The sequence below is a fragment of the Augochlora pura genome, chromosome 10, assembly GCF_028453695.1.
Source record: "Augochlora pura isolate Apur16 chromosome 10, APUR_v2.2.1, whole genome shotgun sequence".
Taxonomy (NCBI): Eukaryota; Metazoa; Arthropoda; class Insecta; order Hymenoptera; family Halictidae; genus Augochlora; species Augochlora pura.
This window is the reverse complement of record NC_135781.1, coordinates 771,443-791,357: the sequence shown is the minus strand read 5'-3', so window position 1 is coordinate 791,357 and position 19,915 is coordinate 771,443. Positions and strand designations below refer to the sequence as shown.

Genomic DNA, 19,915 nt, shown 5'->3' with positions numbered 1-19,915 from the left:
ATGTACACCTTAAAAGGACAGCGTCCCCGGAATCCGACCAATTGTTCGTTAACAGATCCGACACTCGATGCCGCGTACGAGTCTCTGCAATTGGCTGTAAATATAGTGGTAACATCTCGTAACGGGGCCAATTTATCGTTCGCTTTTCGTTCCTCCCGCATACTGGAGTCATCGAAACGTATGTACTTCAATATATCAACAAATCTATCCCGGGACATCGTAGCAGCATAGAACGGTCGAGAAAATGCCTCGTTCTTTCTCCATAGGTCACGTTTCCTTTCACGAGATTCTCGGAATCGTCCGGCGAGCAACAGAATCCCTAAAAATGCGTCGATCTCTATGCTGTCCACTGGTTTCCATTTTTTACTTGGCGGTACACTTTCGTGCGCCTTCTTATTTGTATACAAAACGATCGCGTCGATGATCTGCTCGTCGATGAACAGTCGAAAACATTCGTCTATCGTTTGCACGTTCTCGCTCTTGCTCGTCAACAACAGCGTGTGATTTTGCAAAGAATTTTGGAACTCTGTTATGTTGTTGTTGTAGGGAGGTATGTACCTCCAGACACGTCCGGCTACGGTATAATTTTTCGCATCCATATCTTCCTCGCATTCGGCCGCATCGAACTCGTCGGGCTCCGAGTCTTGTATCTCTAGCTCAGCATCGCTGCACGTCGTGCTGGCACCGTCCGACGATACCTCGTAATTACAGATGTTCTCGTCATGTAGAAGCTGATAAAAAACTGACAGATCACTCGCAGACACTTCCGACATCGTGGGATGTTGGTCGTTAAGCGTAATGACACGTACGAGAAGTATTAAGGAATAGGCTTCTCCGCGAAATCAATTGTTCCGTACATCACACGAGCCTTCCTACGCCGAAACGTTGCAGGTTACTGTTACTGGGTACAGTGTTTCGCAGCTTTCCTCGCCGCTGATCTGCTGTTGTTATAAAACTAAGACGATCGTCCACTCGATGGGTAACATAAACAGTTCTATCGCTGTGTGCGTTATCGTTCTAAAGTCGTCGGGTCTCCGATGACTCAGCCATAGGAGGGGTCAACACTGTTGCACCGCGCGCGCACGAACGTCGGCGCGGATCATGCGCACCAGAAATGCCATCCGGCGCTGGCTGGCGTGCTGGCTCGGTCTGCACTGAGGCTGCGAGAACGCCACACGCCACTTGACACCCTTAAATTTAACAGCCGGACATGCCAATGAGCGCGTCGAAGTTTATCGGCACAAAGGTTAGATGTCATGGCACGCGCGCAAATATTCGTAACCGTTAGATGTACGGATTTCAAAAATGCTCCAGAAAGCATTTCTTCTTTATGAATCATTCCTGTTTGAAATCACTGATAAATATTATAAATATATATCGCAGTTTATAAAATTATATTTGACTATGATTTTAATAATTTATTATTTACTCGTCATCGCCACTCAATGCATTTTATTATTCATTTATATCAAGAAATTTATTCCTAAGGAAAAAAAACAGAGAAAAGTTACTGATTTCATTCCATTATATTTATAGTAGATAAAAGTACACTAACCTCAGTTGCCGAGCTTATAATTAGAGACCATTCGCCCACTGGTCCAACACTTTTAGGGTTAGCAGCATGTGGCATTGCTGCGCGCTGAATAATACTTATAAAATACAAACATTTTTTGTACAGAGCGTTGACTTCTGCAAACTTGATTAATATTATTAATATTGTATTCTATGATACAACTTTCAAATATAATACGTTCTGAAACAATAGCTGTTTTTCAATCAGTTACTAACATATGCGCATACTTTTTAAACTGATTATTTTTAGGGATTATTTATAGATAACTGTAAAAAGAACTAACAAATCAATGTAAATGTAATTTATTTACCTTAATGTATGTAGTTTTTTAAAGTTTGAATCCCTACTTTATAGAACGTAAAGTTAGGCGATCTACCTTGTACAATTTTCATCCGGCTCCTTACACATATAATATAGCCAATCAAAACTAATGTAAAGAGCGGTAATATTTAAAGCGTAGAATTTGATATTTAGACTTTTATAATTAATATATAAGTTAAGGCTTACGAGAATAAATCGTTTCTCAATTTACTAAAAAACATGGAAAGTCACGAATCGTAACTATTTTCAGGGAATACAACTTATTTCACGCATGTGTCGTGGAAATTTCAAACTTTTTTCTCTACACCGAGTACTTACATGATCTATGATGGTATTTTAAACTCCATAAAAAGAACACCAATACTACAAAACACTGGCACTAACACACCTCGATACTTCCGAATGTTTTGACGCATTCGTCGAATTTTCCCTTAGTTTCGTCTCTACATGGAAACCGTTGATACCGTGCATCGGGAATGTTAGTGATACAATAGTGTACAGAAGTTTCACCGATACAATTGTTACAACAAAATATTCAAACAATGTTTTAAGTACCGTTATATCGATATTGTTGCGATGCGGCAATTTTCTGCTGTATTTGTCTTCACGTGGAAAACAGAAATTGTAAAATACAAATATTAAATTACATGGTATCGCGAATAAGGTTAATTTAAAAATTTGAATTTCTTGACCGGTTCACACATAAAGATTAAAGAACATGAGTGTGCAATAAAAAGGTTCCCGTTCCACCCGATTCATTGTATGCAAATATATGTCGGTTTCGATAACCACAGAGTACATACGTATGGAATAAGTGGTAGCTAAACAATCAAACATGGTTTCTGCATGGTGCTATTTTATTTTACCAGTAGTATTATTTATTGGATTACTGCGAAAAAGTCGCGAGGGTACATGGGGAAGATGCAAGAACATGGACAGCCTGCACGGCCGTGTATTCATTGTAACAGGTGCTAATTCAGGCATTGGGAAAGAAACTGTGAAGGAACTGGCAAGAAGAAAAGCTACAATTATTCTAGCTTGCAGAAGTTTGCAAAATGCACGTGATACTATATCCGACATACGTGCTAAGATTCCTACAGGAGAATTGGTGAATAGATAAACTTTTTTTTAACTAACGTATATTAACATTTTGCACTATCGTGTAACACGAGCAACTAACGTTCTTACAGATACCTATGAAATTGAATTTGGCATCGTTCTCGTCGATCAGAGATTTTGCTGCTGAGGTGATACAAAATTTTCCACAAATTCATGTGCTAATTAATAATGCCGGTGTATATGTTCCCTTTAAAGAACATGCTTTAACAGAAGATGGCTTTGAAATTCATTTCGGTGTTAACCATTTAGGACACTTCTTACTTACAAACTTACTGTTGGAAACTCTGAAAAAGAATGCGCCGAGCAGGTTTGTTGTTATTTAGAAATATCATGAATGAAATTGTTCCTTGATTCATTCAAATTTATTTACAATAGGATTGTAATTGTCACATCAAAGTTGTTCGAGCATGGAAAGATAGATTTTCCAAGTTTGAATGGAGAAAAAGAATTGACAATTAAAGGACGTATGAATCCTGCTTACTATAATTCGAAGTTAGCAAACACCTATTTTGGTATGGAACTGGCGAAGAGAATTAAAAACAGTGGTACCAATGTTTATATGGTATGTCCTGGATTTACTTACACAGGGCTATTTAGAAATGTGAAAAGAAGCTGGTTCCATTACATTATTTTCTCACCAATTGCTTTCATGTTCTTACGTACAGCAAATCAGGTATTTCTCAGCATTTATACTTGATAGATATGAACATTTTTTCAATGGACACTGTTACTATACACGCTTATATATTTATTATCTAGGGTGCCCAAACTGTATTACATTGTGCAGTAGAACCTTCTTTATCCGAAGATAGCGGTAATATTTACCGGGATTGCAAACCATATGTCACAACAAAGAAATTAGATTCTGACGTAGCATTGCGTCTGTGGAACGTCAGCGCAAAACTGACCAGTTTTACCAGTGAATTACAAGACAAAACTGATACTCAGTGTTCAGCCACTATCGACGCAAATTTTCAACAAAAAGAAGTTACAGAATAAAAGTAAAGACTGTTGCACGATTGTGCATAAAATCGAGGATTTCTAATGATATTTTTAGAAATTACAGTTAACTCGGACACGAAACCTTACTGTTTAGAATTAATGAAGTCGTATCTTTTAAGAATTATTCGGTAGCGTATATTAAAAAAAATCTTTAAAACTTACAACTTCCTTTTAGCTGCAAATAGATATTTAAAATCTTGACTTGTAACTCTTGTATTATAAGTCGCGTCCAAAAATTTTTAAATTTATAACTCGTACTCTAGAGTGTATAAATTAAAATGTTAGGTAAATATTAGAATATTTTTAACTAAAGTTCGATAATAATCAATTTAAAAAATAGATTCATCAATCAATTAACGAAATGTGATTGTCACTACATTAGATATTCTTGTTAAACAATTTATAAGAGTACTGAAAGCTTTACTTGGTAAAATTGCTGATGTATTAGAGTATCAGACAAGAAATAGAGTAGGCATTCAAAGCTTCCAGTGAATTTGTAACACCGATATTTTAAAAAGCATGTGATCTCAACATCTTTTACGTTATGAGAACTGTAAATTTTCTAATTGCATTTAACCGACTATGGGCTTGGATAGTAAAAAATTTATCACTATTGCTATTTTACTATTTCAATTATTCATGTAAAATAACAGGAAATTCTTTTATTATATAAATGAACAAAAATTTGTGAATTATAAAATCGTATGCATGTATTTGCAAATGTGAAAGAAATGAGAAATTAATCTAAACAGATAGAAGTAATAAGTATGAGTACGTGTGCTAGCAGATAAACTTGTAATGCATTAAAGGATTCTATATTTCTAATACATTATGTATATTTATGAAGATCAATTGTTAATAACGCCTAAAATACATTGTTCTCGAATATGTTGGCATTGTAATAATGAACGACATTAAAATGATAAGAGGACAACGAACTTAGTACACGATAAGCTATTAATTGGTAGATTTCTAAGCCTGCAACCAAAAATACATACTCGTTTTATCCTATACTATATATATATATATATATATATTTAATGTGGCTGTCGGTAAAACATGGAGATTAATATTTTGATGTATACGTATTGTATATACAGTATTTAATTTTTTTTCATATTTAGTGACTATTTAATATTTATTTTATGTATAAATATTGTAGTTTATCGATATATATAGAAAATTTAAGAAATTATTGCCAATAAAATATAATATAAGATATAGTGACATATTTTTGTTTGCATTCTTACAAATAAAATATCACATTGTATAGTTTTGTAAAAATATAGTTAGAATATCGAAAATGCCATAAATTCAATTAAGTACCCGCAACTGCAGAAATAAACAAATTTGAATGGTTGCAATGACATTGAAGTTTCCTTGAAATGTCTTCCTAGATGAGAAATATATTGAACATAAATAAACAGTTTATCATCAATTTGTCAAATCATAGTGTTATTGCTTCTCATGTCCTTGTTTGCTAAATTTCACTTTGATTTTCTGATTTTCTGTTTCTGTATGAATGTTTTTATTCAAATAAACTGCATCATTCATTTTTTGTCACGTATTAAACTTACTTAATTTACATACTGTGAAAATGTTATGTTGACGTTTTTTTCAGCATTGTATATTAAATAATAACAATCATATATCATTGGAACTACATACTCGATTACATTGTGCAAGCATACCTCCTAATTCGGTAATTTTATTATACATACATTTTTCCTAGCCATCAATTATTAAGGTCGTCCTTTTATTCTAATTAATTACAAATACCATATAGAATTATCTAGGCAAATATCAATAAATGATTTAATATTTTCGTTGGTCCTTCCATGTACACTTTGCACTGATCTCAGTATTTATTCTTAATCAAGACATGATAACTATGTCTAGAAATTTTAATTTAACATTTTCTAAGTATCAACAAAATAGTATTAAATTAAGAACATTATATACGTGTTAAGTCAACTTAGTCATATTTACTGTACATAGAAATATTGATAGTACCAATTTTATATACATAAACATCACATTTAAAAAAATATAAGCACATAGTGGTCTTGACATTATAGTAATCATACATGTAATCATTAATCGTCACCATGAAGTTCTAATCTATAATAACCAGTACCATTCGTAGATCTATGAATTATTTGATTACTGAAGATATTATTAATGATATTAATGACACAGCTCACTACATATTACATACGCGCCCGCATGTATATTAGAATTTACTGATATGTTCGCGTATCTAAATTTTATATACATAATTTAGTTTGAAGTACATAACACAATAACATTAAATTATTTTTCCCAATTTCTGTAGAATCTGAAAATTAAGATTACACAACGCATAGCATAATTAACTTAACGTAATTTTGCTTTCCACATTTTTTCGGTAATGTTTTACATTGTTCACGTATTCGATGTAAATTTTAATCAGTAAGGTAAAGAGTGTTGGACTTCCGATTTAAGAACACGATAAATATTTTCATTTTCTATGTGAGCCATGTATTAAATATTTTGGGAACTGGTGCAGACATCAACCACTACAGCAATAACAGCGTCGCAGTATATTCTAGTATATAAATATTACAGTCGAGGTTTCATAACTTTAAAACTGGTTTTCTTGTTAGCTAAAGCTTCAGTACGTGCATATACATTTTCTGAGCTACGTTTAATGATGTCCATATATTCGCTTGATGCTTGAAAATCACATTTCTGCGCTGTTTGTATTAATTCTGTTTCCAACTAAAATCATGGAAAACAATATTGCATTAATTATTGAACAGAATTATAATTAAATCAATCGACTTGTACACTTACTGTTAATTCCTTATTTGCATCATTATGACACCAATTTTTAGAATGTAATGGTTCTGCTCTATCGTTTCTGCAACATACAATGAAGTCAATTGTTTCGTAATTTTGTATACTTTACTGTATTTATCATCTCTTTTTATATACCTACTTTGAGTCCGAATTGTATTGTTTCTGCAATATAGGGTCTTTAGATTTAAGGTATCCTTCTGGATAACTACAAATGGAACTTGTTCTTCGTTTCTGTTCATCTTCTTCAAAAGTACATGACATTATATCGTCTAGAGATAAACACGATTTAGCAAAATGTTCTTTGTTATGCGGTGAAGTATTAATAGCAACTGCGGAATTTTCACGAATATCGTAACTTGCTTCGCTAGCTGCCATTCCAGGTTCATCACAAACTTGTGAAACTTTTTCTAAATTATAATCTATACTCTGTTTTCTATTTTTTAGAGCATTATCTACAACATCATTAAAATTCTTCAATGCTTCATTAAATTCTTCAGTTTCGTTTTTCTTGATTATATTATTATCATTTGAACTATCATCCCCATTTTGGCTACTGTTAAGTGCTATTTCACAACTACTTATGGAGTTCGAGCTTCTATCCCTCACGCTTATAGAACTCTCCAAACTATCCGCAGCATTAACTGACTTGGAAACAGACGAAGGTATCATAATTTCTATATTACTTTCTATTGCAATTGCATTATTTGCTTGACTGCTGCCTTCGACATTTGTACCACTTATATTACTTAAAATAGTATTATTTAATGTTTCATTGCTACTATTACTCGATCTATATTTTGCTAGTACCAACGTTTTATTGTCAATGGCACTTTCTTCCGACTTACAAATCCGTTTTGATTGGCTGCTTAAAACGAGGGACTGTACAGGTTTATCTAGACCCTGATCTAAAGAAGATCCAAGAGAAGATTTTATACCCTTCAATTGACTCATAGATCTCGAAGATCGATGGCATTTCTCAAATATTATTTTTTGAATAGGCGGTGTTAGCGGTATGTTTTGTTTTCCATTCCCTATATCAATGTCCAGAGATGATGTAGAATACGTTCGTTTAGAATTATCCAAACTGTAATAAAAAAAATGTATGATCATAAAATATATCATAAAATCTTTATTTTAGGATATTAGTAATCGCGGTGTTGCTTACTGAGATTGATTTGGTCTAATGTTTATTAAAGTAATTAGGTTTGGAAGTGTCGCTCTCAAGTCTGTTGTTGGAAGGCCACAGTACCACCTTAACTGAGCTATATTTTTATTTAATAAATAAACTGCATAACGGAATTGTAATTTATCTTTACTACGAGCAAATAATGGAAATCTAAAACAATTCATTTTATTAATTATATGATTTAAATGCAATTAGAAAAGTATATAAAAATTAAATACTTACTGTCTTTCATTGTCAGGCAAGTGATCCGTGATATGGTCTACAATTTTACTACGCGATCCAGAATGGATAATAGGATATCTAGTGGGTATGTTAAGAAAATTAGCAATCATTTGAGTGGTGTGTGCAACAAATCCCAATGCTACAGCTACTTCAGTATCATCAGATAATTCTAAATCTTCGCTATCTGGTAGATGGGCATTTTGTATTCTAAATTTTCCTTTTCCATCCTACATGATAAAATTAATTCAACATAATTAGCTTATAGTTAATAATATTTATAGTATATGTTATTAATTTTAATTCATATATACCTGTATAATAGGATATATTAAACTTAATTCGGATATTATTTGTCTTCTTCTGTAAGCAAGTTGGCTACTCAACTGAACATACGTTTCCCTCGTATCTATCTGATTTTGTCGCCACTCGTGCAGTCTTTCTATATCTTTATTTAGTACCCTATATTTCTCCATCAAATCTGAACCTATAATACACAAGATCATGTAAACTAAACCTACTTAGATCGTAATATGATACAATTAATATATGTTATTTTACCATAGTCTTGATTTTCCTCTATAATACTAGAATGTAACTGAGTCAACACTCTCAGTTCACCCATTTTCCTTGTTCTTTCTTGCTCTAACAACTTTGTTCTAAATCTGGCCATTTCTAATTCCTTGCGCATTTTCAATATCTCGGCTTTCTTCTCTCTATTTACTTTACGGGGTTGAAGTAATCTATTTAACGAAGATTGCGAGTACTTCGGAGTATGAAAGTTGTCTCCCGAAGCAATACGCATTCTCAGTACTTGCACTGACTCCGTCTGTTGCTTTAGTGCCTGCATTTTATTTTTCAAACTACTAAGTTTACTCACAGTATAGCTATCTCTTATTTCAGAATTGCTGATCTTTATATGTAGATATCTTTTCAATTCAGGCGTATCAATAAAACAATACATTGGCGTAAAGTAACCGCCGTGGAATTGAAAAATTAGAGAATTAGCCTTCAAAACAGTTTCTAAATTATTTGGTAATTTCGGGCCGATATATGCCAAACCAGTAAAAGATATTCCCCATGTAAATACAGTTACATCGGATGGCGTGTTGGCCACGGTCACTCTTTTCCATAGCCTTACAATTATCTCTGTTAAAGAATTTATAATGTCCTTCTTATATGCTTTATGAAATACAGGTTTAAAGGTATATTAAATTTATAATATTGTTAAATTACAATATGTTATTATTCTCATCGACAAACACATATTCACATTTAAGGTACTAAATAGATTATAAAGCTCACCACTGGCAGTAGAATAATCGGTGGCATATATATTTGGTACGTCAAGGCTTGACCATTTTGGATTTGCATTGTCGATTGCTTCGCTTGTATACAAAGGTGATGACATACTTGTTCTATGGAGTGTGTAATAAAACAAACAAGCTTCATCTTGCATGTTCGATTTTAAATTACATCCTATTATTTGTACAAGATTTCTAAGTCGCAACTGAAAATTACATACAATCCGTAGCATTAATTAAAGTACAAGTACAACGTAACAACGAATGTTTCACAAAAAAATTTAATTTACAAAAATTACCTGCTGTGTAGCAAGAGGAAGCCAGCTTTTATATCGCGGTACAATTCGCGGTTGTAAAGTTAAATCCAAGTCTCTAAGAAGGTTTCTTGTTTCCGAAACCTCCATTGTATACCTTCATAATACTGTGCAAGTAATATCATTAAAAGGGGATGTACAATGACATAGAAACAGTTGAACGATGTTTGATATTATAACGTGCTTCAAGGTTATCTATGTTAATTCGTAATTTATGTAAACAATAACAAATAATGTCCGGTATAATGTCTCCCCTTCATAAAATTTGAATCTTGTCAATCGTATTTGTCGATGATATATGTTTTCAACTAAAGCAACATTCTTTTCAAGACACTGTCGTTTTCTAAATTTTGACAGTTCATCGTATTGACACCTATATGGTATTTCGATATTTCGTTAAGTTCTTTGACCAAACCTTTTCAGAACTGCCAAGCGTTTAAATTTGAAGTTACTTTAAAGCCTCGCTGTTTCTAACGAGAAAATCCACCACTGTCTACGCTCATAATTTTCAAACGCACACATGGACACAATGTGTGTGTGTGCACGTATAAAGAGAGTTTTAGCAACAGGTAGGGGAAAATTTAAAGAACAATTCTTTATGGTGGCATACGTCGAAAATAAAAAATAAAAAAAGCTAATCATCCTGACTTCGTCGTTTAATTATTGATGATTCAGAATCTGTTCCGCCAATGGTAGCATACCTGTGTCAAGTCAATACGTATGAGAGCGTGTGCTCGAATACGTTCAACCACAGATCAGACGGTGCAAATGTATTGCGCCAGAGACAACGAGCAGTCGCACGAGTTGCTAGTAACAGATTTTAATTATTAACAACTGAAAAGAGTCAATCGAGTATTGCAACTTTTTATTGATCATTTTTTTCTTATATTACCATTGTTGAAAATTGTACCCCAAATTTGATCCCACCTGTTGCTGAATATTCTATATGCACAGTATATGTGCGTATTTCGACAAGCTTAAAATTTATATCCTTAAAATGTTAGGTAAATATATACAGGAAGTCCCAAAAGACACTCGCAATGTGCAAATAAAGAGTTTCTGAGGTCATTTGAAGCAGCCTTTTTCTTAGGGGAAATTCAATTTGCGGCTTCGTTTTCGTATTATAGAATAAGATTGACCAATGAGAGCTGAGCATGGCTGGCGCGAGCCAACGAAGCTAACATGCGGTCGAAGCCCAGTTTGAAAACGCGGCAAAATTAAACGGCTGTTAATAGAAATAAGAAATGATCGAACTTGGGATGAGACAACTTTGAACACCGTTGTCCTAGGACTACGTTCATGACGTAACTACTTACGAACGCAAGCGCATGGAATGTAGTCATGCTTCACCATATTGAGCTATTTCTACCTTACCGTAGTGCGCCTTTTTATCCCCACCATTTTGATGCGCATTCAGACCGCGCAGTTGGTTTAGAGGGAGACAGAACCGAAGAAGCGGGTGCATTCTTTTCGCGCATTCATTAGTCTGGGGCTCCGTCTGAAACACTCGGCGCGATATTCGATTTGTACTTTTCAATATTTTTTAATTTCAATTTAACATACTTATTATAAAAGCTAATGTTGCACCCAGTGCAATATACCACCATAGATAGACATGTCACGATATTTCTATTAAGGAACACAATTAAATTCTGGCATGGTGCAATATGGTGAGGTGCTACTATACAGTAATAGAATTTACTCCTGTTTCCCTTGCTCTCTAAACTGACGCGCATGTCTCCTCCACTTTACTGCGCGTCCAATTAGCAGTGGATCCTGGATTCCCCAGAGAATCGTCAGCCAATCAGAACAAAGAAAATCTATATCTCAACCCTTGCTAACGGATGAAGCTGCGGCCTAAGGGAGTTCAGAAGTAAAACCAATTACATAGTGTAATTCACACATGAATGTCCGCCTTAAGCTTGGCTGGAGATGAAGATAGAATAGTCAGCCATTGCTCTTCTATCCTAAAGACGCGTCGCGTGTCTGATCGGGTCGCTTCGTTTTACGATTAAGATCGTTTATTTCTTTCTCGTGCATCTCGGATAATACGTAATAATACAGTATTAATCATGAGTGACAGACCGAGTAACGGTGACTATAAATATCAGAGGGAGGACAAGCCCGAAAACAAAACGAGAGGTTCGTCGGAAAATGAACGCGAGGAGAAGGAGCATCAAGTTGATAAAGTCGGGGAATATGTCCGCGAACTTCTGCAAGAAAAAGTTGAATTGGATACGCAGAAATGGGCAAACGCGAGCAGATTAATCGATCAAGGTAAATACCGTTATTGTTCTCCCAATCGAATTATTGGTATGTGGTTGTGTCTATGATGTTTATGTTGACATTTTTCTTTATACCTTCGCGTTCATTCGGCGGATGCGTTGGTAACTTAATTCTTCACGAAATCTCGCCCTTCGCAGAAATAATTTGTGTATTGATTCGTATTCTGATTCAAGGTTAATGTTTGGCGTTACACAGAGTCAAGCAGAATACATCGAACAGTGAACGCGCTATCATATCGCGCGTTTCTTGAAATTTTTTTCAACGACTAATCATACAAATAAAAGTCAACTGATATCGCTGCAAATGCGTAATTTTTCAGAGAATATTTACTTGATATTTGCTCCAATAAAAGACTTCGTCGTTCTACTATGTAATTAAAAACATTTATTATACACAGAAATTCAGAAGACTCAAGCTATGGGAAAAGCTATTAGGGATCCCAAATACGTGGATATCTATCGTGAAAAACAGATTCGTGTATCAGTGAAGGTATTGGTACCTGTTCGAGAGCATCCCAAGGTAATTATATTCTACAATACCAATTTTATACATTATTTTTACGTAAATGATGGAAGAAACTAAAATAACGTTATTTTATTTACAGTTCAATTTTGTTGGAAAATTGTTGGGACCTAAAGGTAATTCTATGAAGCGTTTGCAAGAGGAAACTATGTGCAAAATGGCAGTATTAGGAAGAGGATCAATGAAGGATCGTCAAAAGGTATTTCTCAATGGTTTATTAAAAGATATTTTTCTGAAACTGATAGGATATAGTAAATTCCAATAAATATGTTTCATTTTAGGAAGCAGAGTGCCGTATGTCTTTGGACCCAAAATATGCACATTTGTCTGATGATCTACACGTAGAAATAACAGCTTTGGCACCGCCGGCAGAAGCTTATGCTCGCATCGCGTTCGCGTTAGCCGAGGTTCGGAAATATCTGATTCCCGACAACAACGACAACATACGCCAGGAACAAATGCGCGAGATGGAGATGAACATGGCCGATGATCCTATGAGCACCGACGACAGAAGACCGTCCGTCAGAGGAGTTCCAGCTGGAGGCGGAGGAGGTATATTGAGACCTACTGCTAGACCCACATTACCACGATCGTCAAGAGGTAAGTGTTAAAAACGCATTTACCTCTAGAGCCAACCTTTTTGCAATTCGAAAACATTTTCGTATATTATCTCAAAAAACGCCATAAAAATTCTAAATAAAAATTTAGTATGTTTTTTATGAATAGGAGTTGAGCTATAAAGTCCCCCTGACCCAGTTTGTATCATGACTAACAGCTCTACCATATTCAACTGTACAGAAGGAATAGAAATATTTCGAATAATCTCTGAAATATAAATATTACAATTTTATTAAATCATTTAGCTGCAATATTGCCACCGCCATCGAGTCGAGGACCACTCTCCCGGCCAGTGTCAGCGAAGAGCAAAGTATTTTCTATTTTGGATCGCGCAAGGGTCGCTATGGATCAGAGTTACGGGTAGGTATCTACACTTATAGGTACATGAGTCATCGCGACCGATGCGATCGGGTGAATTCTGTTAAATATTTGCGAATATCTATTTGCAGCTACGAGACTGCTACTCCGCCACCGAGCAATCGTGTTGGATCGCATCATGACTATGACTACCATGGCTCGACGAGCAGCAGTAGCCGCTACGGGGATCGACATTACAGTTCGGGAACATCAGGGTAAGTTGATGAAAATTTTTCATTAAAAGAATCCGTTCGTATCATAAAGCTGTACATTTCTCAAGAGAAAATATTTGTTGAAAAACCATACAACTTCTTTATGTAAGCTTGTTACGATATGGTTCGTAACGATAACAGCTTGCTTCTTAGGTGTGAACATTAACTAACGTTTGTTGCTTGGGGTGCTTGATTTTATTTTCTTGCTTTGTGGTTATCGGAAGAGTGCTATTTTAAGTGCGTCGAAAGTCGCTGTTTAGTCTTCCGAGAAAAACACATAATAATAGTAATAGTAATTTCAGAGGGTTTAATTTGAGTTTTCGTTGATTAGATTTCTATGCATTTTATTTCAATTGTTTCATATCCTAAGCAGTTCTTTAAAAAAGGAAGATTTGTAGCTTTATCGTTTTACTGTGTCCTATATTTTTACAAAACATCTAGAGATAATATATGTATCATTCCTTGAGGTACACAACGTACGACTACGATGACGACACCGTTCCGCACTCGTCCCACGAGTACTACGAAACGTCTGAGTATCCAGGTAACTTGTTTCTATTTATTATTGTGGCATACTTTCCCCTCAAAAAACATATATTTATCGTAAACTTAATCAGTAGAAATAAACAACTACTCATCCGAATGCTTAGAATCGTCAATTATAAATGTCGATGCACGTATCAACGATGCACACGATCAACATAATATTTGCAACACTACCGATATTATCAACTTTAAATCTCTTAATAATTTCACACAGATCCCATGGAATTCTTGTTCGATAAAAAAATAATTAAACTCTTTTTGAATATATATATACATATGCATATATAAACAAAAATTCCTGGAGCACGAACTGTTGAACAACGTTAATATTTAAGGCTATAAAGTGAAAAATTTAACGAACATTCCATGAATAAAAATTTCTAATATGACTCAGCTCCAATAATTATCTCTTAAAGTTAACAGTTTCGATATTCATGGTTAAATATTTCCGAAATTAAAATAAATAGTGATGATTCTAAAACATGCATAAATTCTTCACATATCTCGATATAACAGACACTTTTAAATGAATGACAAAATAGTTAGAAATATATGTCCTGGCTATCTAAAACAATTAGATCTATTTCGGATAGCGTACGGGTCTCAAAACTATGTTAAACAGATTATGTTCGAGCGATTTGAGATTTCGAAACTACATTTGAGAAATTATGAAAGCTGTTAAAATTCTTTTTGTAAGAAATATTGTTTTCTGTATCGTATTTTATTTTATTCTTTGAATGTGTATGTCGAAACGTGTAGATTTCACTTTAGCTCGATGTTGAAGCACAAAAATCACATATATGAAATTAAAAAAATTTTCTTTTAAATTATTTATATTGCTGGTAAATTTATTTTTGAACGGACGCAAAAACTAGTAGTTTTTCTCGAGTGTTCGGGCACCCGTACGCTACGAAATCTGATTCGTGCATTGAATAGAGAGTTTCCGGGAGCTTTCCCCGTAATATCGAACGCTAAAATAGTCACGAATGGCTTCGCATAACAATCTGGAACTTTAACTCAGTAATTCGTCAGCAGCCGGTTTACTGTGGACGTTCACTTTAAATACCGATTAAAATGAAAAGAAAAGGGAGGGGAAAATTCGGTGTTAACACCTCCGCTTCGCGTAGTGTGTTAATAAGCGATCGTTGTAGGCTAATGCAAAATAAATCACTGAATGAAATTCACAGAGGAATCATCGAGCCGCGCATGGAAATCGTACAAGACGACAACGACATCGGGCTCAAGCTCGCGCTACCGCAACGCTCCGTATTCACGACCTTCCAAGTAAAAATCCACAAACAATCATCCTCTATAAATTTATATCTCTTTAATCTTTGATCTTTTAACATTAGCATATTTCTATCTGCCTCTCTTTCTCTCTCTCTCTCTCTCGCTCTGTTATTATTTTATTTTTATTTTTTCTTTCTATTTCTCTCTCTCTCTCTCGATTTCTTCTTTATAATTCGCGACGCCTAACGAGAGGTACAGTTGATTTCTTTTCTCTGACATTATTATAATTTCATAGCCCTAAACCGTTGACGTGTAATCTTCCTAACGCACGACGACCTATGGTGCCTGCGATGCCAAAACCTTTAAATGACCGAGATCGTTTCTAAAAAACGAACGGAGGCACGGAAGAGACTAACACACACAGACACGGTAAACGACAACGCAGGCAATTATTACAACTTTTCATCGTATTGCGGCCAGTATGACGAGTAAATGTTATCAAATTCGATTGCTATCGTTGCTAAATTTTTATCGTTTCTCGTCGCCAGTATTTCTTTTCTCCGTTTCTTTTCGATCATGGCGGCGTTCGAATGCGATCGAGGTCTTGCGGGGGTTTTTCAATTCGAACTAAAAAGTGTTTAAGAAAATCGGAGTTTCTGCATCCATTTAAATGTAGGTCTAAAATATTCACCGTACGAAGTATTATAATAAACTAAACATTTTTTATCGAATTTAGCGGATGCTAATTTTGTATTCCCGTGTAGCAGTTTCGAATCGAATAGTTAAACGTTTTACAGAACGCGAGTCCGTTCAGACGCGTTTTCTTCGACTATTGATCCGGATTTCTGTTAATCTTAAATCAAGATTTTTACGAGCATAAATAGAGTCGCGTATCAGCTTCGTCTTCGTATCACGAAAAAGATAGAAATTCTTTGATTTGTCACCAGCTTTCGGTATTAATTTTTTTTTCCGCGTTAACAATGTTTATTAGACTCCCGCAAGCTTCGTATATCGTTTTCAACGCCCGATTGCATCATTCCCGATTCGCTGAGAAAGATCTGCCTCTACTTTCTTTGTTTTCTGTGTATATTCTCTATTCTCTGAGCTCCTAGTTGTGTGTAACGAAGCCGACATGCTTTTCAGATGAGTTTATTGTGGGCCGCTGGATAAAGCCGGAAAAATAAACACGTAATACAATGAAAACTGTAATGACAAACGTCAACGGAGCGTTTTTAATGCCGTCTTTGCCGCGCACGAATCACGTGATAATTCGACCTACGATATATCGGAATCCGAATTTTGTGTCGTTGCGTTCATCGATCTCGTACCTCCGATTGATTCTCTGTGACAAAACTGAAAGAAACCAAAAAGAAAAACGAGAACAAAAAAAAGACCGCAATGAAACCACGAAAAGAAAAAATGATGTATTAGACGAAAGTATAACCCGCTCCTTAAATCCCGTCCTAAACGATAATAAAAAAATAAAGAACATGTAATACGTGAAAAAGCGGAAGGATCGACGACTGAGAAGATCAAAATGGAAAGAGAACAAGTAAAATTGTCGAGTAGGCCTGTGTCGTAACGCAAAAAAGAAAGTCAGAGCTGTGTCGATTTGACTTTGTTTTTTCGTGTTTCCTCTGATTTAAATGCAATATTTTATTTTTCTTATACCATGAGTATATGGTAGTTGTAATGATAAAGCTAGTCCTTAGTTTTATTGGCAAGTCGAGCAATTATTTTTTTGACGAATCGTGTATCGATGGGCGTCCTTTGAAATTTTACATTCTTCGTTTGATCGAGAACAGGTCGAGATGAGTAACATAGCTCGGACAGTCGTTTGTGTGTTTTTTTTTTTTTTATGAATTACGATGAGTCTAGCAATACGAGTTTAAAAAGAAAAAAAAAACAAAAAAAAAGGAAATGGAAGAAAGTAAATATTGTAAATGGTATCCAGTGGCAAGTGAATAGATAAATGAATATTAAACACCCGTTGCATACGATCCTGTCCAAAATTGTATCGTAACTCGTATGAAAATATGTGTATCATGTTCACGTGGCAAACGTGGTAAAACGAACGTGGGTAAAGCGACTTAGAAAACGTTTTAAAACAAAAAAAAAAACATTAAAATCAATGTTAACGGACACCTAAGTGTGCAACAATACGTGCGAACAAAAACAAAAAACAAAAAGAAAGAAAAATACGAAGCGACGATTTGTGTAGTTTGTCTCGAAAGGTATAGTTCTTATCGACACTATAAAAAAAAGATAATGTAACCTTAACCTGTAACCATTCAATATTGAGTATACAAAAGAAAAAAAAAAACGATCATAAAAATAACTTGTGCGTAAATATTTTAAAGTAACCACCTGTTTCTTCTTTCTTACATATGTAACTCTCTCGTAAATTGAAATAAACGAAAGATAATAATGGCTCTATTGTAAGCATCGTTCGAGAAAACTTCGATTAATAATCCTCGTTAATCGGCGCTATTATAATCTGGACAAATATAAATAAAAATATATCCAGAGGACGGCGGAGCGACGTTAATATTTTCCACGATGCGTCCGACGTTATTAAACAGATCCGCCTAATTACAACGAGATCCGTCCGTTTTTAATGTTTTTAATTTTCTTTTTTAATTCGACCGTCGATTAATAACCGAGATAAAATGTCGGGCAACGAATCCGCTGATAAATGCGAACTGGTATGGATTTACGTAAAAGCTGATATTACTCGTTGTTCAAATTTTTTTGTCGTACTATCGACGGTTTTTGGTTTTCGGTTGTGCGCGCCGCCTTGTAAACTTCCGGATCTTTAGCCAAGTTCTATTCGGACGCAATTGAGACAGTTACTTCTAACAATGTTTTTTTCGTGTATCCTTTCATAGGTGTGTAGAAGCGTAAGGAAAATAGCCGTGGGAACGCATTTCCACGGATTGAAATATTTTAATCTTCTTCTGTTTCTCTGCTCAGTGGGGGATTGAAGTGTCGTAGGAACCACGTGAGTATGTCATAATAATCCAATCAATCCAGTCTTCACGTTCGCAACCGACTTTCACGAAAGACTTTCTGTTTTTTAATTTCAAGATATTTTTCCACATATTTTCTAAATATTTTCCTAAATATTTTTCTAATCCTTCGCACACTGTTGGAAACATCGTTTCGACTCTTTCACGTTCTTTAATCCCTCTAAACACATACTATATCTTACGAACTAATTTTGATTCACGTTACAAAGCCAACATACTGTTTCTCATTAGATACGATTCAAATTGATCCTTCAGTGACGTCATTACTTATCACTATAGCTACAATACTGGATTTCAGCTTTGTATATTGCCTTGGCTGTATTTAACGAGCTTACAAGTTTTTGTCTATCGACACTAATCAATGATTTCAAGGTAAAATTCACACTGTGTTAAAATCGAGGAAGTGGCCAGAGCAACTACTCAACGCTTGTCGAAGAAGAACCTACCCTGCATGCTTGGACACTCGTTTTGATTCTGCTTTCCCTGTTACTCCTGTGTACAAATTTGTAGAATGGTGAGCCTTTTTCTTTCATAATAGTATACAATATCGAATTATATCATGATCAATTTTGCGTTCATTGGTAACTGCACGGTAATTATGTGTCCATATCGTTGATCGTAAAAGTACTAAATTTTTAATATCTGCGAGTTCGGCTCAGTTTTTTAATCCTTTTCAACGGGCTTACTCTGTTCAGCATTTCGCTTGAATTCGCTTCAGTTTGCTCCAAACTCGTTCGATTTCGCTGCAATTCACTCTGGCTCGCTCCAATCTTCAATAATTCACCTTTGATTTATTTTTAAAAATTTATCCTGTCCTATGTTTTTTAACCAGCCTAAGATCCCTAACAATTTTTATTAATATTAACATAAAACCTCGTTGAATGTACAGTTTGTACCTAGTGCGTGTACGAATGCGTGTGGCAAGGTCTGTGGTGGAACACACTGATGGAAAATAAATAAATGAAATATACGAACCAATATAGTACGACCTGTTGTTATTTTTTAAAACTCGTTTGGGGTGTCGTTTTGTTTTCTGTTAGATATTTTTGTAGGAAACTCTGATCCTTCAATTAACATTTTAGCTTGTAATTCGATTCCTAAATACCTTTGGTAGCTCAATTCCTAAATAACTATAGTAATAAATTCCTAAATTAGAAATAGTAATCAGTAGCGGAAAGCAGAAAATTCTAAGTAAAATTTTACTCTGGTCCAACCGAGTTAGGTATTGTTACAGTT

The 19,915-nt window shown here is 34.8% G+C and overlaps 3 protein-coding genes across 9 annotated transcripts; 2 read left to right on the top strand and 1 right to left on the bottom strand.

Annotated features, from left to right (window-relative positions):
- The first annotated feature begins 2,302 nt into the window (after positions 1-2,302).
- On the top strand, positions 2,303-4,661 carry LOC144475993 (retinol dehydrogenase 12). The gene is made up of 4 exons (XM_078192484.1): positions 2,303-3,002; positions 3,085-3,320; positions 3,389-3,686; positions 3,773-4,661. The coding sequence occupies exons 1-4, from the start codon at positions 2,730-2,732 to the stop codon at positions 4,010-4,012; spliced, it is 1,047 nt and encodes a 348-aa protein (XP_078048610.1). The 5' UTR covers positions 2,303-2,729; the 3' UTR covers positions 4,013-4,661.
- A 142-nt stretch (positions 4,662-4,803) lies between these two features.
- On the bottom strand, positions 4,804-10,391 carry Uvrag (UV-resistance associated gene). Its single transcript, XM_078192482.1, has 9 exons — positions 9,865-10,391; positions 9,567-9,771; positions 8,823-9,410; positions 8,576-8,748; positions 8,265-8,491; positions 8,022-8,192; positions 6,996-7,940; positions 6,851-6,917; positions 4,804-6,775 (listed from the first exon to the last, which is right to left on the bottom strand). The coding sequence occupies exons 1-9, from the start codon at positions 9,967-9,969 to the stop codon at positions 6,617-6,619; spliced, it is 2,640 nt and encodes an 879-aa protein (XP_078048608.1). The 5' UTR covers positions 9,970-10,391; the 3' UTR covers positions 4,804-6,616.
- Positions 10,392-11,833: 1,442 nt separating this feature from the next.
- Positions 11,834-19,647, top strand: LOC144476551 (KH domain-containing, RNA-binding, signal transduction-associated protein 2). 7 transcript variants are annotated; one of them, XR_013495044.1, is made up of 10 exons: positions 11,834-12,156; positions 12,563-12,684; positions 12,770-12,886; positions 12,969-13,287; positions 13,551-13,665; positions 13,755-13,877; positions 14,342-14,418; positions 15,608-15,704; positions 15,946-16,138; positions 16,794-18,080. XR_013495044.1 is itself a non-coding variant. In XM_078193644.1 (10 exons), exons 1-9 carry the CDS (start codon positions 11,952-11,954, stop codon positions 16,034-16,036), a joined length of 1,266 nt encoding a protein of 421 aa, XP_078049770.1. In that variant the 5' UTR covers positions 11,834-11,951; the 3' UTR covers positions 16,037-16,079; positions 16,794-18,080. The 7 variants fall into 7 exon arrangements, 4 of the variants coding, with proteins under 4 accessions (XP_078049770.1, XP_078049771.1, XP_078049769.1 ...); XM_078193644.1 differs by having other exon boundaries at positions 15,946-16,079; XR_013495045.1 differs by lacking the exons at positions 15,608-15,704; positions 15,946-16,138; positions 16,794-18,080 and adding exons at positions 18,539-18,651; positions 18,911-19,646.
- The last annotated feature ends 268 nt before the right edge of the window (positions 19,648-19,915 follow it).

Bases quoted from the DNA above. Each gene is read 5' to 3' on its own strand.
- LOC144475993 (XM_078192484.1), top strand. From the start codon at position 2,730: ATGGTTTCTGCATGGTGCTATTTTATTTTACCAGTAGTATTATTTATT. The intron at 3,321-3,388 runs GTTTGTTGTTAT...TATTTACAATAG, and splicing joins AAAAAGAATGCGCCGAGCAG to GATTGTAATTGTCACATCAA. The intron at 3,687-3,772 runs GTATTTCTCAGC...TTTATTATCTAG, and splicing joins TCTTACGTACAGCAAATCAG to GGTGCCCAAACTGTATTACA.
- Uvrag (XM_078192482.1), bottom strand. From the start codon at position 9,969: ATGGAGGTTTCGGAAACAAGAAACCTTCTTAGAGACTTGGATTTAACT. The intron at 9,772-9,864 runs GTAATTTTTGTA...TGTAATTTTCAG, and splicing joins TTCCTCTTGCTACACAGCAG to TTGCGACTTAGAAATCTTGT. The intron at 8,492-8,575 runs GTATATATGAAT...TTTATCATGTAG, and splicing joins TAATATATCCTATTATACAG to GATGGAAAAGGAAAATTTAG.
- LOC144476551 (XM_078193644.1), top strand. From the start codon at position 11,952: ATGAGTGACAGACCGAGTAACGGTGACTATAAATATCAGAGGGAGGAC. The intron at 12,685-12,769 runs GTAATTATATTC...TTTTATTTACAG, and splicing joins CTGTTCGAGAGCATCCCAAG to TTCAATTTTGTTGGAAAATT. The intron at 13,666-13,754 runs GTAGGTATCTAC...ATCTATTTGCAG, and splicing joins GCTATGGATCAGAGTTACGG to CTACGAGACTGCTACTCCGC.